This window comes from Pelmatolapia mariae, linkage group LG5, assembly GCF_036321145.2.
Source record: "Pelmatolapia mariae isolate MD_Pm_ZW linkage group LG5, Pm_UMD_F_2, whole genome shotgun sequence".
Lineage (NCBI taxonomy): Eukaryota > Metazoa > Chordata > Actinopteri > Cichliformes > Cichlidae > Pelmatolapia > Pelmatolapia mariae.
In genome coordinates, this window is record NC_086231.1 from 15,386,148 (window position 1) to 15,405,647 (window position 19,500).

Genomic DNA, 19,500 nt, shown 5'->3' on the forward strand with positions numbered 1-19,500 from the left:
TATTAAATCTGCGGTCTTCCCTTGTAGATATTGTTTCCCCTTCGGTCGTCCAGAGGGTGCACTGAAGGCCACTTTATCTTTGCTGGAGAGGGTTAGTAAATGCTTAAATAAAAACATTTTATGAACAATGAAAAAGGTGCCCTCTGAAATATTGAGGTTCTGTGAGTCATCTTCGATGTGGCCTGCAGGTCCTGATGAAGGACATTGTCACCCCGGTTCCACCAGAAGAAGTTAAAGGGGTAATTCGCAAATGTTTGGAGCAGGCTGCTCAGCTCAACTACCAGCGGATTAAAGACTATGCTAAAATTGAAGGTAACCAGAACAACTCAATTCACTGTCACATAATGACTGCTGGGATCAGGGTACTAATGTTATGCATCTGCTAAACATTCCTACTGATCATGAAGATGTCATGTTTTACAGACTCAGATTGAAATGCCCAGTCAGTGGTTTGGTAGAAAACGACAGAGTGAACAATCAGTATATCTCCATATGTTCTTTTTCTTCTGTAAGACTGCCTGTCATGTTATCAATTAATTTACACATGGTAAATTCACTTGGTATATGGTATATTTGTGTCCATATCCCAAATGATTTGTGGCAAATGATTTGTCACAGTCACTTTCTGTCTCTCAGTCCAATAACTCTCTCCTTTGTTTCAGGCCTGCTTTAGCTCTGTGCTGTTCTGTAGGTCAAGTTGGCTTTTGTGTAGAGGTGTGTGAGTAAAAATGCATTCAAATCCAAAGCCCTGAAATCTGTTGATGTGCCGATCTCTCTTTGTGCCTTGACTATTCGAGCTGTGTAGTATCCTGGCTTCTGACATTTGATGATTGGATTGTAAGTTCAGCTTAAATGACTCCCAGCTCCCAGTCGACACACACTCCCTCTCTTCCACTATCTTACTGTTAGCTCCAACCTCTCTGATACCTCCAGTTGACTCTGCCCGCCCCTCTTTACACTCCCTGCCTTGAAATACCAGCAGCTCTCCTGTCAACTGTGTCTTATGCTCTTGCTGAAGACCACTATCTTCTGCTCCCTCCCCTGTCTGCTCTGCTTTTTTCCCCCTCTCCACACAGATGTCACTTTTTCTAACCTCTCTACTATGTGATGAGTGGCTTCTAACCAAAGGAATGCTGGGATTGAATGCATACAAACCAGCATCAGCCTTGCATGTGCTTTGAGACATAACACGGCCTTTCTTTACTGGCATGGATTACATATGAAAAAATACATAAAGACATTTTAGGATGTCTTATTTCTTCCTCTTGCTGTGTCTATTTTTCAACATACCAATTGCACTGACATGCACATTTACATAGAGATCTCTGATGTTGTTTATGCCTTGAAAGAAATCCCTCAGGGTGCTAAAGATACTAAGGATTGAAACCTTACTATCTTTTCATGCTGTGTGAATTTATTTCCACCTGTCCTTGTGAGGCATCTGATTCAAATTTTTACCAACGATTTGACCTTATTATTGGGCCTCCTGCCCAACAGATTGTCTCCTTCACCTGGACAGCCCTCTTCCCATCACCCTCTGACCTCTAGACTTCCCCCTTCTGACCCCATCCTTTTGCATGCCCCGATCCTTTTTTATAGGGAAAAAGAGGGAAATGTTTGAGCACCCTGTCTTCTGCTTGGCATCTCAAGTGATGGATTTAACCATCCGTGAGTACCTTCATCATCTCTTCCCATTCCCCCCCCCCCCCCCCCCCCCCCCCCCTCATTCTTTTAAGCGCACCTTCACCTCATCCCCTCCCTTCTGCCTCTTCTCTTTCTCCAGAAATGTTGCTCCCGCCATGCTTGTTTTTATCTGTGCCTTTGTCTGTGAGAGTGAGTGGGGAGTGCACCAGTCGAGAGATCTGAGCAGTACCACACAGAATCAGTAGGGGTCCATTTTTTTGCACCATCTGTTTGTGATGGACATGAATGAGCGGTCTGGTCTGTAAGCTTCTTTCTTTTGGTTTGAAGCCCATTCCTTTGACTTGAATGCATTTTTATATTGCTTACATTGGTATCTGTTTTCAGTCATTTGGTCTGATCATGTGTCAGTGGTGTGCTGTGCCGAACAGGTAGGCTTGTTTGTCACCGTGTCTCCAGAGACAGTAAAAGAGCATCTGTTGACAGAGCTATTGAATGGGAACAACAGGATAGGGTGTATGGATGTAACAGCTCCAGTTTGTGTTTTAACTTGACTCAGGTCAACTCAAGTCACTCAGCGTGTCCTGTCTACGGTCCTTTAAGCTGTTTGTGTCCCCTACCTGTTTGCAATAGTCGAAGCTTTGTCTGTTTGTTAACAAAAAAAACATCTTATCACTTTTTTTTTTAATTTTCCACAGGCTACTGTTTCAGTGTTTCTATTTTTTATTGTGTGTTTGTGACGTTTGTCTGTTGCCTAGAAGCGTCAGTCCCTGGAGCTGAAAGTGTCCCAGCAGATTCATTTAAAGGGTCACGTGGCGATGAACAACAAGCCTGAGTTCCCCCAAGCCCCCATCCCCTTTCGTGAAAATAACCATAGAGCCGTGCTAATTCTAAACATTTCCTTTTTATCTTTTCTCTCCCCTTTTTCTCGCTGAAGTTGAGAAAGGTCAAAAGGATCAAAAGGATCCAGGTGAACCCATGTTTAGCTTATGGCTTAGCTATAGTGCACACTTACATTTACATATACAAATACACCCACACCTTGCACACATGTTTACTGCAAATCAGTGTAAGACATATGCATGTATTTACCATTAGCACATCTTCTATACACACTTTAAATATTGTACAAGTTCTCAAATGTCTTGGCATGTCTTAAAAAAGCAGTAAATCTGTAGAGATTGTAATACTTTATATTTTTCCAGATTCAAATCTGGAGCAATGAATTACACGGCTGAAAATGTTATTTCCACTCCATTCAAATTTAGTGTACTCGCACTTGAATAAAGGTGAACAAGTGTGTTTTTCGGTAGACATGTTAAGAGACCATCAAAACCATAAAGTAATGCAATCTCTTACATATGGTCCTATATTTTTATCTACATTGTAATGTAATGTAAAAAGACATAAGCAACACTTTAATGCAACCCCCCCCCATCACACAAATTAGCATACATTTCCACCACAGGCCACACTTGAAAATGAGCTCATTATATAAAGATATGCATTATGGGGATTTTTGTCTGGGAGTAAAGTAAAGCAAAGATGTAGCACAGATGCTAAAGACAACCACAAAACCTCGAGTTATAAGAAATTTGAGACATCTGAAACTTGTCCTCACCATCCCAAATATCACCCTTGCCTCCCAGTCAGGAGGCCCTGGGTTTAAACCTGGACAGGGCCATTCTTTGTGGAGTTTGTATGGCTTTCTCTTGGAGCGCATGTGCAATGGAATAAAAAAGCAACAACAAAACAAACAAAAAATGTTCCACTTTGCTCCTCTTTAAACCATATTATATCTAATTCAAACCCTCGTGATCAGGCATTATTAGAAGTCTTAAATATTACTTTACAGCTCAATTCCCTCTATGTGGCATTTGAAAGTGTAATCTCTACTGCTAGCTTAGGGTTCCTTCACTTAATTTTTCACCAGGCTCCAAAAAAAATATTCATTTGGCTTGAGCAGCAATACCCGCAGAACCCTACTGCTTACTAAAATAATAATGAAAACAGCAAAAGGCTTCCAGTCAGAACTGCCGACTGCAGACTTCTACTGTTTTATGTAGAGTTATGTATTTATGTGCTTTTGATTTCAGATCTGTGTAGCCATTCAGTTCCATGTTCAAAATATGTCATGCCATATAATCACAGTGTTTAAGGAACAACTCCATTTCATGACACATATCTGTTTTTATCAGATCGTTCTGCCGACAAAGGTACGAGCAAGTGATTTGGAGCTTTTGCTAATCATAGACCAAAGTCACCAGCTGATAAGTGAGGAACAGCTTTCATGAGCACATAAGCACAGTTTAAGAGAAATCCAAAATCAGCACGCTTGTAAAAATATTCATTACCTTCAGGAATTTCATCAGATAATTGGCAACTATTTTATTAATTTGATCCAAGCACCTGCCTTTTTATCAAATTAGTTCTAACAAAGGAAACTATGAGCCAGCCAATGTGTGTATTATTATATTGAGATCAGATTACTTATAAAATAATATATATTTAAGTAGATTCTTATACACTTGTTGGTCTTAAGAAAAAAATAATTACAGAAATATGTATAAATGTCCCTTTCATGTAGTTCTAGCCACGAGTGTTTGTAGAGAACCCTATCCTTAGTCATATTAGACATCCAGTATTATTAGCTTTGAATTAATAATCTCATCCAATCATATAACTTCAAAGAGAAGGAATGAATAATTTTTACTGTGCGTGTTCACAGAGTATTTTTGGCCATGAGACAGCTCCTTATACAGATGGCTTATTCAGTACCGCTACACAATATGCATGTTTTCAATGCTGCATTGCACTTCCATCTCAGCGCCACTATTCCTGTGTCTGATACTCCTCCAACATGAGTCTGATTATCCCATAAATGCATCAACTCTGTTGCTTTATGTCATGCAGCCCAAAATGCATACACAGTAAATAAGAACACGCTTTACTTGTTATGGGGGGTATGGTAGGTAAACATCACAGCGTAAGTGCTGTGTTTATACTTTTATTAAACGGTCAAAAATATAAACAGAAAAAAAAAATCTTCTGAATAGTCATAAAAATCCCCCTGGAATCCTCTGTGCTTGACTAACCACTCATCCCTCACCCTCATCCTTTTGTCTCAGAGAACGTAGGCCGCTTAGTCACGCCTGCCAAAAAGCTGGAGGAAACAATTCGCCTGGCGGAGTTAGTCATAGAGGTCCTCCAGCAGAACCAGGAACACCATGCGGAGGTGAGTGAGAACCCTCTCCTCCTCTCCTCCTCAAAGCACTTTCCCTCTATGCTCTCACTCTTATCTCACTTGCCCCACAGCAGGGAGCTAGCCTTATTATCAATCCTCTATAAATAAAGCTGCTTTCATCTATGGGTAACTAAAATAAAAAGGAAAAAACTTTCAAAGATTAATTTCGGAAAGCTCTAATTGGTGTTCAACAGACCATCGCCACATGGAATCAGAGGGCCATGTTTGAGGGTAGACTGTAAATTAGACAGAAATGGTACAATGTGCATCTTTTTTGCTGTGATCACAGTGCTTTAGTTTTACATAAGTTATTAAAACGGTAGTATTATGTTGAGGATACTCCAGTATAGATGTTTGGCTGGAAGAAAAAACACAAGGTGAAACAAGTTAATGCACATTTTCATGGCTTCTACTGTGCTGCTTCCCTTTGGTCACACACAAAAAGACCACTTATAATAAACCTCAGGCCTTACACTGAATTTAAAGTAGTAAGTAAAACATATTGTTCCCAAGAAAACTGACCTTTGTGAGATTAAATTAGATGCTTTTATCAATAATACTAAACTGCCATAGTCTGTATTGTAGTGTGTTTTGTGACTCTACCAATGAAAAACAAAAACATTACCTGATTTAAATATGGCTGTTATCTTCTCCAGTGCCGTCTCCTTGTACGCTGTAGGCACTGGTATGTTTAGATTGCTCCCTTGCAGTCCACCATTGTGTCAAAATGGTCAAAAGCCTTTAGCTTGAATTGCATTTTGTGGAAGAGGCCAGAGTTACAGGGACCTAAGTCTGGCAAGCTGGCTTAGCGGGGAGCAACAATCGAAATCATTAACATTTAAATTCTGAGGGATGAATTCAAAGCTGGTGAATTTTTAAAAAGGAAGCATACTCCTGCTCAGGGCTGGACTGGGACACAAAATCAGCCCTGGCATTTTTGGTCCAGGCGTCTCCCTCGCTGTGGTCCCTCCTCGTGCACTTTTTTACGAAGTCACAGCCTCCTGTGACTGTGAGCTAACATGTCGGTTAATTTTGCTGCATTTATTTCTATTTTTCTGTCTCAGCATTTCAGCTCCACTTTTTCGCCACCTCATCACCACTAAGCTACATGGGCGAATGTAAAGGCGGGCTTGGTAGTTAAGACATTTTATTGGGCAATACAGTGGCAGTAATGAAGATGAATGAATGGGCTGCTGTCAGTGCTTGTGGGGCCAGTGTGCAGCGGTCTTTCAGTTGCCCCATCGGTCCAAAAGTGAGTCGGCCCACCAGGAAAATGCCCGGTATGCCAGTTTACCAGTCTAGCCCTGCTCTTGGTCCCGCTCCTCACCTGATGAGCCACCTTCAGTCTTGTTGTCTGTGGGCTCTTCCACTGAAAGCTGTTTTTTCTTCTCTGGGTTGTACTGAAAAGCCAGCTCAGTAATGAGTTTCGACAGGTTGAGGTAGTTTGACACAAAAGTGCAAGTTTGAGATTTGTGGTGAAAGGCTTTCCAGAGGTGCACAGGTAAAAAGCCTTCAAGGAGAGATCACCACATTTAAATCAGATAATGTTTTTGCTTTTTCTTGGGGGAATCGTGAAAGCCATGTAAATGAAACCTCAGAGGTTTAGATGGGAATTCACATAGCCACATGTAAAGTATTTCAAAAAGGTTCAAAAGCCTAAAAAACTGAAATATATGGGTTTAAATATAAACAGAGCATTCTAAGTCGTAAGTTCAAATAGGATTTTATGTGAATAAATATAGTCTTAAAGAAAAGCTGGAGTGTTGAATAAATCTAGTGGAGTCACAAGTATAATACATCCCAGTGAAATGTAGTGGAGTGGAGGCACAAGGTAGCATAAACTGTAACAACTCAGTCAGTCTTAATTTCACCAGTTTATTCCAATGGAGTCAACAAGGATATACTGCTGTTTTGACATTTAGCATATTTTTGTCCCAAATAAAATGGTGAAATTGACATTAGTTAACTTTTTACTTAAACACAGTCTTTGCTACTGTTTTACCTTTAGATCTGTATGGCTTTGGTTTAGCACCACAAGCTAAAGGACATGTTCTCATCCCAGGGTGTCAAACACTGCTGTCCTTTCTAATTCTGCTATATATGTTTGCAGATATATGCAAAAGTTGTTCTTTGTCAAATATGCCTTGACACACGAGCTCTAGCAATACAGGACACCTCCACAGATCCTCCTTTAAAGAAACCAATTTGGCATTAAGTGGTTGGAGGAGTCTTTGTGGAGCAAATCACTTTGGATTGTGAGCCATTTGTGTTTTGCGCTTGGTTTTGCTTGTTTTTCACTCACTAATTTTAAGCATTTAGGCATAAAAATCGACTCGGTTAGAATTAGGAAGAGATCTCACTTTGGATTTTGCCCCTTTACAACTGTGTACACTTACCCAGTGGGTTTAACTGTGATATGAGTGTCCATACATGATGAGTTGCACATAGTTGGTCTCACTAACTAACACCAGTCAACACCTTGCGCATATCTCAATATGTTAGCAGCTTTTGACGAAGTATTTGGCACTCTGGGAACAAGCTGAACCAATATTCAAGGAAGGCATCTCCTTTTAAAAATCCAACTAGCTTCCTTATTCTATCGTGTTGGCGACTTTAGACATCAAGCTGATGGAAAGCATGATGAACATGTGCAGCTGTGTAGATCTGAAGGTGATCCAAATGTGATCTTAGAATATACAGATAAAGCAGATTTACTGTATCTCTCTGAATATGCTTGACAGGCGGCAGTCACAAGTTCTGGAGATCAATCGGTACAGTATTTTTTTTTTCTTTTTTTCCTCTTCAGTCCCCATCACGACCCTCCTGTATGGCATGTGCGCCACTATGGCAAGAAGCACGTTTCTAGACAGAGAATGAACTCAGTGGGTGGGTTTGTAGGCACAGAAGTGAGAGCAAATCTGTTTAAATATAAATTAAAAAAAAAAACACTTTAGCTTGCACAACATAATTGTTATCATAAAGCATGTTCATCGGGCCATAAAGAGGTTTCCTTTCTATCCTAGCATGCTGAACCAGTAAATTTCCCAAAGTATGCTCCATGTGAACCTTTGAAGTTTGATCCTCCATAAACATTTGTTTCCCCTCCATCCAGCAGTTAATTTCACAGTCCGCACCTGTTTAAGCATTACTTCTCCAGCTTCTCCTCTTCCATCCCTCTCTGCTGTCTATTCTCAGTTTACAAACCCTAACAAAGAAATGCTTCAAAAATACATTACTGTTCTGAACATCTTCCTGTATTCTCACTGTCATATGATTGGTGACTGCCCAAGCAGGGAAAAGAGGTATGTAGTCAAGTTGAATGAGAAACTCCCGTAATGCTCTGTGCATGTCCAGTAGATGATTCTACATCTCTCCCCTAAGCAAACTACACCCCCTTTAAGACTGGTCCCTTGACATGGTTGCACTGATACAGCACTAGAGTTTGTTTTGGCTGAACAGTGGGTCTGCCTAGATTTCTCAGGGTCCTGTATGTGTTCCTTAACCACTAACAAAGGTTGGAGGCTACTCCGCCTGGTGACCTTTGAGCCTTTTCCCTTCCCTCACCTGTTGGAAACTATTTACTGTCCTCCCCTTTAGCTGATATAAGAGTATATATCCTTGAATGCGATGGAGAAGAGCCTTGTTTGCTGCCTGTGTTTCTAACATTAGAGCTATCATGATTTTTAAACCTTTGGAGTGGACAGGTAAGTAGGAAGGTAAGTAAGGTTCTGACTGCTGCTGTGGTGGTTAAATAAGGTGGTCGAGTAACAATAAACAGCAGTAAAGTAGAGCATGCAGCATAACGTGGAAAGATTCAGCTTCATTAATTGAACTTGGCAATATGTTAGTCTGAATGATAAGCAAATAAGCCAAGCCAAGACTGCCAGCAAAGCAACTATTGTACCTCTGCTGTCAAAGGGTGAGAAAGTCCTGACTGTGCTAGAAAAACGATCCGCTGAATCTCAGACACCTACTTAACTAATTGGAACAGACACACTCCAACACTAGAGATGTTGTATGCTGCAGTCTTTGGTGTGTCTAGACAGTGATGTGCATGAGACACATTCACATCTAGTGGGCTATGGGTTTGTTGGTGATGTGAATGGTGGACCCCCTCATCTCTCAGCTGGAGAGAAAAGCATGCAGGGAGATCCACGTTTGCATGAGAAGAGCACCCTAGATGTAAAGATACTGTCATGAATAGAAGGCACAAAGATGCAACCCCACTGTGCAAATCTTCTCCCAAGTATAATCTGGATTTGAATTCATGTACCAATTAGGAAGAGCTGTGGATTTGATCTAGTTGTATGCCATGGAAAACATACACAAGCACACAAGCTGACAGCTGTGATAGATTTTCTGTTCATTTGAAAGGAAATACCCGGCAATTACAGAATTCACATACGGCACGGAAAAGTCATTCGGTATCCACAAATATAACCAAATATCTTCTCAAATTAAATAACAGGGGACATCTAATGGACACCCGTAACAGAGAGAAGCAGCTAGACTGCTCAAAGGTAGTAAATCAGTCTTCTGGCAACTCTGTTTACACTTGATTTTAAAATGCTAACCAGATCACAGATAAACAAATGCAAATAACTACGGGCAGGTTTTGCAATTACTGAAATCATTTGAGAGGGTGGTCTGTGGTGCATGTTTTCTACTATAACAAGAAATGCATCACCAATGCAGGGCCATAGACTGTATGTAAAAGCCCTGTTTTAAAGCCTAAACATTTAGCCGTTTTCACCTTTGCATTTAGAAATGCCCTGCCTCTTACTCTGTGCTGTGAGACCCTGGTAGTCTAGCTGCTTCCCTCTGTTTCAAGTGTTTAAACTAAGTAAAGCCAACCAGCTTCTGACTTTAGCTTCATATTCAAGTGTAACATCCAAAATATGAAAAATCAAGTCCCAGCAAGAAAGGGTAAGGATATTTGCCGAAATGCCAAACTATTCTCTCAACACACCAAACATGCATCAACCCAGTGGTATTTCCTTTTAAGAGCGATTCTGTCCAGTAGTGTTTATTATTCCCTCATTTCCCTCTCATCTTTTAACAGGAGGACTTGTTCACCTGTTTGCTTTCCCTCCTACTGTGTCTCTAGGCATTTGCATGGTGGACAGACCTCATGGTGGAACATGCAGAAAACTTCCTGGCCCTCTACGCCATCGACATGGATGCCGCTCTGGAGATCCAGTCACCTGAGAGCTGGGACAGCTTTCCCCTTTTCCAGCTGCTCAATGACTTCCTCCGGACAGATTGTAAGTTCATGCATTTGGCCCATCTTTATGTTTCAGCTACCTTTAGGTATTTTCATCTAAAAAAGAAAAAAATGTATGATATCCTTTTGTAACACACTTTTTCCCCCCTCATAGATCATCTGTGCAATGGAAAGTTTCACAAACATCTTCAAGATCTGTATGCTCCTCTGGTGGTTAGATATGTGGATCTGATGGAGTCCTCCATCGCACAGTCAATTCACAAGGGCTTTGAGAGAGAGTCCTGGGAGCCTGTAAAGTAAGGAGCTTCCGTCTTTATAGCTAGGCTGTAGGATGGCTGGAGATGCAGAGCTTTTTTATGCAGATGACAGACTGACTGACTGTGTGGAAGCTGAAAAATCTGGTAGCGCAGCTGTAATGTTCATCCAAGCTTCCTGTAGCTTCACTTTTAAAGAACGAGCCAAGTGTGGGCTGAACAACCTCTTTATCCTGTAGAAGAAATTGGTTTTTTATTCTGAAAATAGTGCTTGATTAATGTATGTGTCTTACCAATTCTCGCCGACACATTGGGGTCAGGGCAAAACACAGTATCCCTGTTGTTCTGTGTGTGAACTAACCTTCATGACGTGTGCTTTGACATGTTACCAGAAAAAAAAAATGCCTCCAGTGTGTTATGTTGCTACTTTATTTGTTGTGGCTTTAATATGTCTGCTTTTACGTTTTCCTTTCATTGCAAAGATTATATTTAAGGTGTATTAAGGTAACCTGTATTTTCTTGGTCTTTATTTGTGTTCATTTTTTTGGTTTTCGGTATTACTTTGCTTGTCTCTATCGCTGCATTTAATACTTTATGTGTGTGTCCAGCTCTCTTTACTCTTGAGTATTTTTGTAAAATGTGAGTCTTTGACAGTTACCGTCCCTTTTATGTGCGTTACTCTTTGTTCCAGTCTTCACATATTTTCAGATTTTACTTTTATGATGAGTGTTACATTGCTTTCTGCAGCTCCCACGCCACTGTTATGGATTCTTTTTTTTTTCTTTTTGTCTGTCTTTTCTGCAGGAGTTTAACAAGTAATCTGCCCAATGTGAATCTACCAAATGTGAACCTCCAAATTCCCAAAGTACCAAATCTGCCAGTGCCAGTAGCAGGACTATCAGTTAACCTTCCACAAATGCCTAGCTTTTCTACCCCGTCATGGATGGCTGCTATATATGACTCTGAGTGTGTATTCAACTAGTTCACTTTAGATTTACTGAGAAAGCAGAGATAACTTGGTATGAAGATGCCCGTGAGTAAGGACAATTAAAAAAGATATGTCAAATTTTGAAATTGTAGCAAAAAATGTACATGAAGTCGAAACTGACATTTAAATTCAACAAAATCTGAATCGGTTTTCTCTTGTGTGAATACTTGCCACTTATTGCTGTTCATGTTCATGCCAAGGTCACTGAGAGGTGTTAGAGTAGATGGGGACGTGCTTTCTAAAATGAGAGGCTGTAATGCTCTCATTTGTCTCAACATGCATGCTGTTGAGCTGAGGTGTGGAGATACAGGCTGAAAAAAAATAAACGAATCAAGCAAAAAAAAAAAAAAAATGTAGTTCTAAGGCTATTGGAGTTCTACCGTGCAGAAAATGTTCCCCATTTGAAACATCAAGATCTCCATTGTACAAAATGTGTATCTCCCCAGAGTTGTTGTCCACAAACATTTGCTCTAGTGATGCTTAGCGAATTGTAGATTGTACATGGCCGTAGGTTCATCTCTGACCTTGACCACCTGCTAGTAGTCTGATTGGGAGGGCAGACAGAGCGGCTCGGAGTGGAGATGATAAAGTGGAGAGGCTTAGAGGCAGGAGTTCAAACCTCTCCGCCTCTGTTTTTATCTCCTTTCCTTCCTCACTCTAAATGTAACACTTTTCCCAATCAGCTCTACTCAGGATGCCTAAAAAGGTCTGCATGGTTTGTTTGATAATCCTTCCAGGGGTCCCACCAGCCTGGGGACATGGATGTTGAGAGAGGGCCTGTGATGAGTGAAGCCAATTTGGAGATTTTTTTAAATGTTTTTTGGACACTGACTATAAATGCCTTTTTTTTCTTTTTTTTTCTTTTTTTTGCACGCCCTCCCTCACTTCCTCCATTCCCTACTCCTTTGTGTGATTAGCTGCTGTATCTGCAGTGACTTTACCTGCATGTGGCCACTTCACATACCAGTCAATAATCATACTCTGTAGCATGGTTATTGATCTGTTACAGTAAACCCTTCCCGCTCCTTTTTCACCCATAAACTGACTGTCCAGAAACTCCTGAACAAACAGGAAAGGAGACACGTAGGTGGACCAGTCAGTATATGGCCAGAGCAAAATTGTGTAAAAAAAAAAAAGTGTAGCGGCACAGCATCCACCTCTGCTCCTGCCACTACAACCCCCTCCCCCTCCAAACCTTTAATCCCCCCCCCCAGGTAACAGGTTGACATTTGTCTTCTGACCCGTGTATGTGTGTTTGGGTCAATGGCAGTAATGGCTCCGGGACATCGGAGGACCTTTTCTGGAAGCTGGACGCCCTCCAGACTTTCATCAGGGACCTGCACTGGCCTGAGGAGGAGTTTGCCAAACACCTCGAGAGCCGCATCAAGCTCATGTCGAGCAACATGATCGAGAACTGTGTCAAACGGTGTGTATTTGTGTGACTGTGCGTGAGATGATGACAGACTGCGAGAGACACAAAAGCTCCAAAATGCAAAGAGTTTGTTTTTTGCATAATGAACATCTGCAGCATATTTTCATTTTAGAGTGTATCATTTTTAATTTGCACTGCAGCACCAGGATGGCATTTGAGTCCAAGCTGGCAAAGAGCAGCAAGTCCACAGATTTCCGCATCTCTCCAACATTATGCACCATGTTCAACGTGATGGTGGACGCCAAGGACCAATCAGCAAAATTGTGTGCTATGGAGATGGGCCAAGAGGTAAAAACTTCATCTGGGGCAATGATTGCATGTTGGACAATGAGGCTTTGTGCTTTTAATTTGCTGACGTGAATACTTTTGTTGGAAATTCTTCTGCTTTTCACAGAAACAGTTCCACTCCCAGATAGACGAGCTGATTGAGGAGAGTGTGAGGGACATGATTCAGCTTCTGGTCGCAAAGGTGCAGCTTCATATCAGCTTAGTTTGATAACAGTATTAGAAAAAAATGTAACTTGACCTTTTTAAAATATGATTATTAGATTGTTCATGATTCCTCATCCTCTCGTTTTTCAGTTTGTTGCCATATTGGAGGGAGTGCTGGCCAAAATTTCCAGATATGATGAAGGCACTCTCTTTTCTTCATTCCTTTCATTCACGGTAAGATTTTTCTTTCTTCAGTCCCCCAGTTTATTTTTCTTGAAACTATTCTTTAAAAAAATTCACTTTATATTCTGAAAAACTGAATTTATTTCCTGAAAGCCTGCTTTTTTTGTCTGATGGGGGGTTAAAAAAAGGGTAAAAGAACTCTAGTTTTGTATCTTTAATAGTAAAATATTCCAAGCCCTAACGAATCTGACGATAATCAACATTTCACCTTTCAGCCACTGTTTGACGGTTTTGTTTCGACTTTCAGGTGAAAGCTGCTTCAAAATATGTGGATGTACCTGTAAGTTTAACAGCCTCTGACTTTCCTGTTTTGTTTGTGAGCATTTAGAGCTGAACAAAATATCATCTGAGTGATTTTGTTCTACCTTTTTGAAGACAGTAATTATTGGTATAGCCGCTTGTTTGCTCTTCTCCTGAGTCATGACCCTATTCTTTGTCTGTTCTTATAGAAACCTGGAATGGATGTAGCTGACGGCTACGTGACCTTTGTGCGCCACTCTCAGGATATGCTTCGTGATAAGGTCAATGAGGAGGTGTATATAGAAAGGTTATTTGATGTAAGTAAGATGCCGTCTCCTCCTCACAAAAAGGGAGGGGCCTTCCAAAATGTGGCAAAACAACAGGGCAGAGAGGGATAAGTCCCATTTTGAGACCAGGAAATGTATTTCTGCCTGGAAGAAGAGGCTTTTCTGATCCCTTCTCGACTTTTCTGTCTCTCTGTCTCTTTTCTTTCCGAATCTCAGCTGCCCTCTGCATTCTGGTGTGCATTGCCACAGTGCTTTTGGGCCTTTGTGTATTAAAAAATCAAACTTTTACTTACCAAAGAGTCCATAAAAGCATCCTCAGAAAGGATTATCTAAAGCAGTGCTCTCTGTGGAAAGAACAGAACTGTCCATACTGATCATACGCCAGGACAACAAGTTCTTGTATTTTTTAAGTCACCACTGTCCTCTGCTTTCAGATGCTTTCCACACAAAACATGTCAGCCTCCTGAATGAAAATAAAAACCCACTCAGTCCTTTTGTCCTCAGTCCACAGTGAAGCACCTGTGCAGTTTCTGTGTGTGAAAGGAAAACGCTGGGTGAATGATGCACTGCTGGACGGGCCTGGGTCAATCTGAGAGGCTGACATGGCAAATACCCTTGATCTGTTAGAACAGTGGTTCCCAACCACCCAAGGAAAATGCGATCAGTCATGACGATGATGATAAATATGAACAGAAAGGAGACATCACACCCCCCCTTTTTTATTACACCCCGAGCAGTCTGTTGCACAATTTAGACTGAGGTGAGTGAACAGCAGTGTAAGCATAAACCTAATTTCATCATTTAGATAAAATGCAAGAGAAAGATGAAAATAGATGCACTGGTAGTAAAAATGATAACCTGCAACAGACTTTTCATTCCTAAAGTGCAAATTTATCTTTGTAACACCTTTTAAATAAACATTGCAATTCAAAGCATCCCCCAGGAGAAAGTAAAAAAGGAAATAAAATGAACACAAAATGAAAACATGCTTTGAAAAAAAGCTAAAACTGAGTAAAAAACAGAGCGTTATAAGTGCTGGAGTCTAAGGTATTGGGAAACAATGCATGTTTGACTCATTAATACTTCAATAGGCAATTACCGATCGCTTTTGTTTAATCTTTTAATAAAAATGAATTAAATTCATGCTTATTTATATATCACCAAATCACAGCAGTAGTCAGCTCAAGGGTCTTTATATAAAAGTAAAGACCCTACATCGATGCACAAAGAAACCCACTGATCCTCTGTGAGGAAGCACTTGGCGATAGTAGTGGCAAAAAACACAACAATAAAAAAAATTTCTCTTTTAACACAAGCAAACCTCCAGCAGGGCCAGGCTCAGGGAGGGGCATCCATCTGCTGCGAACAATTGGGGTGAGGGGAAAGAGAAACGAAGGGCATCGAGACATGACAAACAACAAACCGGACAAAGCCTAAAAGACTAAGCTTTTTCAAATATAAATATAGTCCTAAAAACAGCACAAAAGCCTTCTCCCTTTTCTATTGTTGTTTTTACACAGATGATGAGAACAGATGATGAATGACTTCCACCTGCTCGGACCAGGTTTACACTTTTATGCTCTGGGGGCATTAATAGATCTACTTTAGCTTTCTATTGTTAGTATTCTGTGAGGTCCAAGCCATTTTTAGTCAGTTTTATGTAACTCCTACGCTGCTAAACTGCAGCTGAACTTCCACATGGCTGTTTCCATTGCCTCCAGGGATTTGAAACATTAATGAAAGCAACCTAAGAAGAAAACATGATGCAGGTTAAAAAGTATAAGGTCTAATGAGGGTTCATAAAAAGGCATGACTTGGATGTGAATTGTTGGGAACCAGTGTGTTACAGGGGGAAGAGAGCACTGTCTTACCAAACATAATCCTAATGGGATACATTGACATAAATGTGTCCTCCATATGTGATTCAAACAACACATAATGCTGTGATGTGTCTGCTTCATGTCATTTAGAACCTGTTTGTAAAGACCTGTGTCTCCACAGGCGTGTGATTGCTTTGTGTGTCTGACAGATTCTCAGTTCTTTCTGTGAGGCAGTGACGTCACGTTTTTATGTCTGACAGACAATGGTTTTCTATTTTTGTGCCAGATGAATATGACTTTTTTTTTAATCTTCTTTTTTATTTGGAGCCAGGAGTGATGCTGTTGTGAAGTGGGTTTTGTCTTTGAGGTCCACACTGGCTCCCCTGTCTCCGTGTGTCCTTAATTTTTTCTACTGTGGAGCTTTTTACCCCCTTGTGTCCCCCGTGTGGCCCCAGAGTGCCCAACTGAGATCCTAGTCAGCACTGTTGTGTTGAAATTGACATTTTATTTTTGTTTTGAGCTGTGAGTGTTTCAGTTTTAGCAAGTTCGAAGCCGTCAATGTTTTTTCCTTTTTGATTTGACTGCATTTCCATTCATTCATTTGCATGCATGTGGAAGTCGTTCCTAGACGCTGCATAGGCTCTACTTTATCTCTCTTTCTTACGCTGATTTATTTCAATCCTTTTAATCTCCTGTTTTCTGATTAACTTCATTCCTGCTGCCTCCTCTAGTCAAAAAGTGGCACTTATCTCTAGCGTTGCGTTGCCTTGTTTTATCACATTATGTTGGTTGGCATGATTTTAGAGTCAAATAATCTTCCTGTGTACATCTTCTAGCATGACCCTCCTCAGAGTTCTGCCTCATTTGCACATAGAGCAGTCGTCCTTAGCACGTACTCAGCCACCCACCCACCCACCCGCGAAGTCTGCATGCACTGCACGCTCAACTCGACTGTGAAGTGGACAGGCATCTGCAAGTTCAAACCTTTCAACCATTCACCTAATCCTGATCTCAATAAACCTCAACCTAAAAACTAAAAACACACCAACTAAGCTAACTCCTTCCACCTCTAATTCGGGCCTTATAAAGCTTCTCTGCGTTCCTGCCTACTCACAAGTTTAAAGTTGACCTTTCTTGGAGGTATGACGCCCGTTTCTATCAAACATGGGTGCTGTTCTCTTGTAACTTTGGTGCAGTCTGGAAAATTGCCACCCCAAGGAAACGAGAGAGAAAAAGGTACAAGAAAACAGCACCGCTGCTCCCTGCCTGCAAACCATTTACTCACTCTCATTCTATTTTTCTTTTGCTAATGTACCCGTGTCAAAACTATAATTTCAATTCCCCATAGTAGTTTTCTATCCACAGTGTAGGGCATTTCAAACGTAGCACTGCGTTTCCACTTGAATAAATTATAAATAAAGGCTTAGTAATTGCCTTCAGTAATTGATGGGCCATGCAGCTGTTACAAAATATCGACTTGAACATTTTTTAGAAGTTGAAAAGGTAATTGCAGTTCAAGACAGATACATTTTTCAATGCGTTATGATTTCCCTCTTTTTAATTAATTCCTTCAAGTCGCTGTAATATCAGTGCACTCAGGGAAATTCTATAAACTTGCTCCTTCCATCTCTTCGTAGCGCTATAAATGCAGTTTCCTTGTGTAAAAGGTAAACGTGAAACGTAAACCGCGTGTGTGTCTGTTTGTGTCCTTGAGTGTGTTGGGATCACTAAATGAAATCCAAGCAGTTTCCATTTACTTTAGTAAACATTACATAGAATTTAATTTGATTCCATCCGTTGGTTTAGTGCGAAGTGTCGTTGGAGGATTTGACACCAAAGAAGCTCTTCTTTTTTTGTGTGTCTTATTGACCACTGGGATACGCTTATAAGTCCGTTGTTTAGTAAAATGACCCGAGTGCATATTTCTATGACAGGGAACCTATTTTGCTCATTTCAAAACATTTTAATTCTTGGATATTGTTACTGTAGCTTTTCATGGTTTACTGCTCAGAATAATCATCTTCTGTTGTTTAATGGCCCTTGGTGGAGCTGCTCAATTCACCCACTGTCTAAAAACAAGCTGTCTTGGCTCCCTTTACCCTCCCTTGATGCCAGTTTTCTTCTGATTGGTTGCCCCTCACAGACATAAGGTGGGTAGAGACCCTGTGCTCACAGCCACATCTGTGTCTGAGACGACCAAATTAACTATATCTCCTCACTTTTAACATCATGACACCGAGTGTTTAGAGCAGTGTGAATCCTGAGTTTTTGGCTCACAGCTCAGTAACGTCTGCTTTTACTTTCAGCCCTTAGTATGACAATAATTGAATATTTCTTATGGGAAATGTACATATTACCTCAATATGAAGTCAAAGCAAGGAGACAGTTTATTGCTTCATGTTTTATGCTAAGATAAGTTTTGCACTAACATTGTGCAGTTTCTCTTACTCAGACCTAAAAAACATGTTAATTATGTTTGAGCTTTTTGATTGTACTTACCTATTGTTAAAGCCAGACTAGCTGTTTCACCTTTCCCATTCGTTGTGCTATCCTACCTAGAGACGTTGAACCAGTTTTGATCTTTTCATCCAAATTAGAGACCCCCAAAAAGTGAGCGAAATGTTTGAGAAATGTAGCAAGTCTAATGTTTTACCATACAGTTTGAAGTTGTCACCACTTCAGTGCACCAGCGTTAACTTCCAAAGTTTAACTTTGATTTCGGCTCAGTGATTTATATTTAATGCTGTCCGGAACTCCGAGTTAAAAGCACACGATGAAGAGATGAGGCGATCTGACATGTAAAAGTTGGAGTATTATATCTTTTAATCTACGATCAAAAGAAACAGTTGAAGCACGCCCATGTTCTGTAGCTTGTAATACTTCTGTGGCTCGTGAGATTTTATTTATTTTGAACATGATTTCCCCTTTTTCGAAAACCTCTTAACTTGCATTATTTGCTCGTTCTGACTCATGCAAGAATGGCTTTCTTGTGAAGTGTGATACAGACTTTGTACTGAGCTTTAATCCGAGTGACTCTGAATGCTGATGTTATTATGAAATGTACATGTTTAGTTCTGGTTTTATACCTGCGTCTTAAAGGTTAGTTTTCTGTCATGGTGTCTTTAGTACGTGTGTGGGTGTGTGTTTTGCTGGAGAGTGTTGTGTTTGTGTTTCAGCAATGGTACACTGCCACCATGAACCTGCTGGGGACCTGGCTCACTGAACGCATGGATCAGCAGCTCCACGTCTACCAGTTAAAAATCCTCATCAGGATTACAAAGGTAAGGTGTTGATAAACTGGAAACTTTTTTTTTTGTTGTCTACAAATCCTAACTTGGTCTATCTTAGAGCACCGTGGGTTCACATGGATGGGTTTTGGACTCCTGCAGCTTACGTGGTCCTTTAAGATCCAAAAGCTGGCCCATGGTTTCGCTATTTCTCTGACTTCCACGTATCTCACGTCAACTTTCTTTTGTAGTAGCACCTTAAACTAACCGGTTTACTGATAGATGTTAAGTAAATATCTTGTCTGGAACCCTACTTTTACATGTCTTGAGCCGATTTAGATGTTCATATCCTGTTGGTAAGGTTAAATCTGGGATCAGTGCTAAACTGAGCTGAATTACCTTTTCTTCAGTACAGTAAATTGTCTCAGACACAGCAGGAAGTGTGTCACATGACATATATTCGCCTTC

The 19,500-nt window shown here is 40.6% G+C and overlaps 1 protein-coding gene across 4 annotated transcripts in view; it reads left to right on the forward strand.

Moving 5' to 3' along the window:
* Nucleotides 1-19,500, forward strand: part of cadpsb (Ca2+-dependent activator protein for secretion b) — a 66,574-nt gene that overhangs the window by 45,766 nt on the left and 1,308 nt on the right. For all 4 annotated transcript variants that reach the window (XM_063473825.1, XM_063473826.1, XM_063473827.1 and 1 more), the window contains 15 exons: nucleotides 28-91; nucleotides 189-312; nucleotides 2,579-2,611; nucleotides 4,770-4,876; nucleotides 7,627-7,656; nucleotides 9,993-10,149; nucleotides 10,264-10,405; nucleotides 11,168-11,329; nucleotides 12,622-12,777; nucleotides 12,924-13,071; nucleotides 13,178-13,252; nucleotides 13,366-13,449; nucleotides 13,706-13,738; nucleotides 13,908-14,015; nucleotides 18,982-19,086. In XM_063473825.1, coding sequence (XP_063329895.1) covers nucleotides 28-91; nucleotides 189-312; nucleotides 2,579-2,611; nucleotides 4,770-4,876; nucleotides 7,627-7,656; nucleotides 9,993-10,149; nucleotides 10,264-10,405; nucleotides 11,168-11,329; nucleotides 12,622-12,777; nucleotides 12,924-13,071; nucleotides 13,178-13,252; nucleotides 13,366-13,449; nucleotides 13,706-13,738; nucleotides 13,908-14,015; nucleotides 18,982-19,086 — 1,528 coding nt within the window. The remainder of the gene's footprint in view (nucleotides 1-27; nucleotides 92-188; nucleotides 313-2,578; nucleotides 2,612-4,769; nucleotides 4,877-7,626; nucleotides 7,657-9,992; nucleotides 10,150-10,263; nucleotides 10,406-11,167; nucleotides 11,330-12,621; nucleotides 12,778-12,923; nucleotides 13,072-13,177; nucleotides 13,253-13,365; nucleotides 13,450-13,705; nucleotides 13,739-13,907; nucleotides 14,016-18,981; nucleotides 19,087-19,500) is intronic.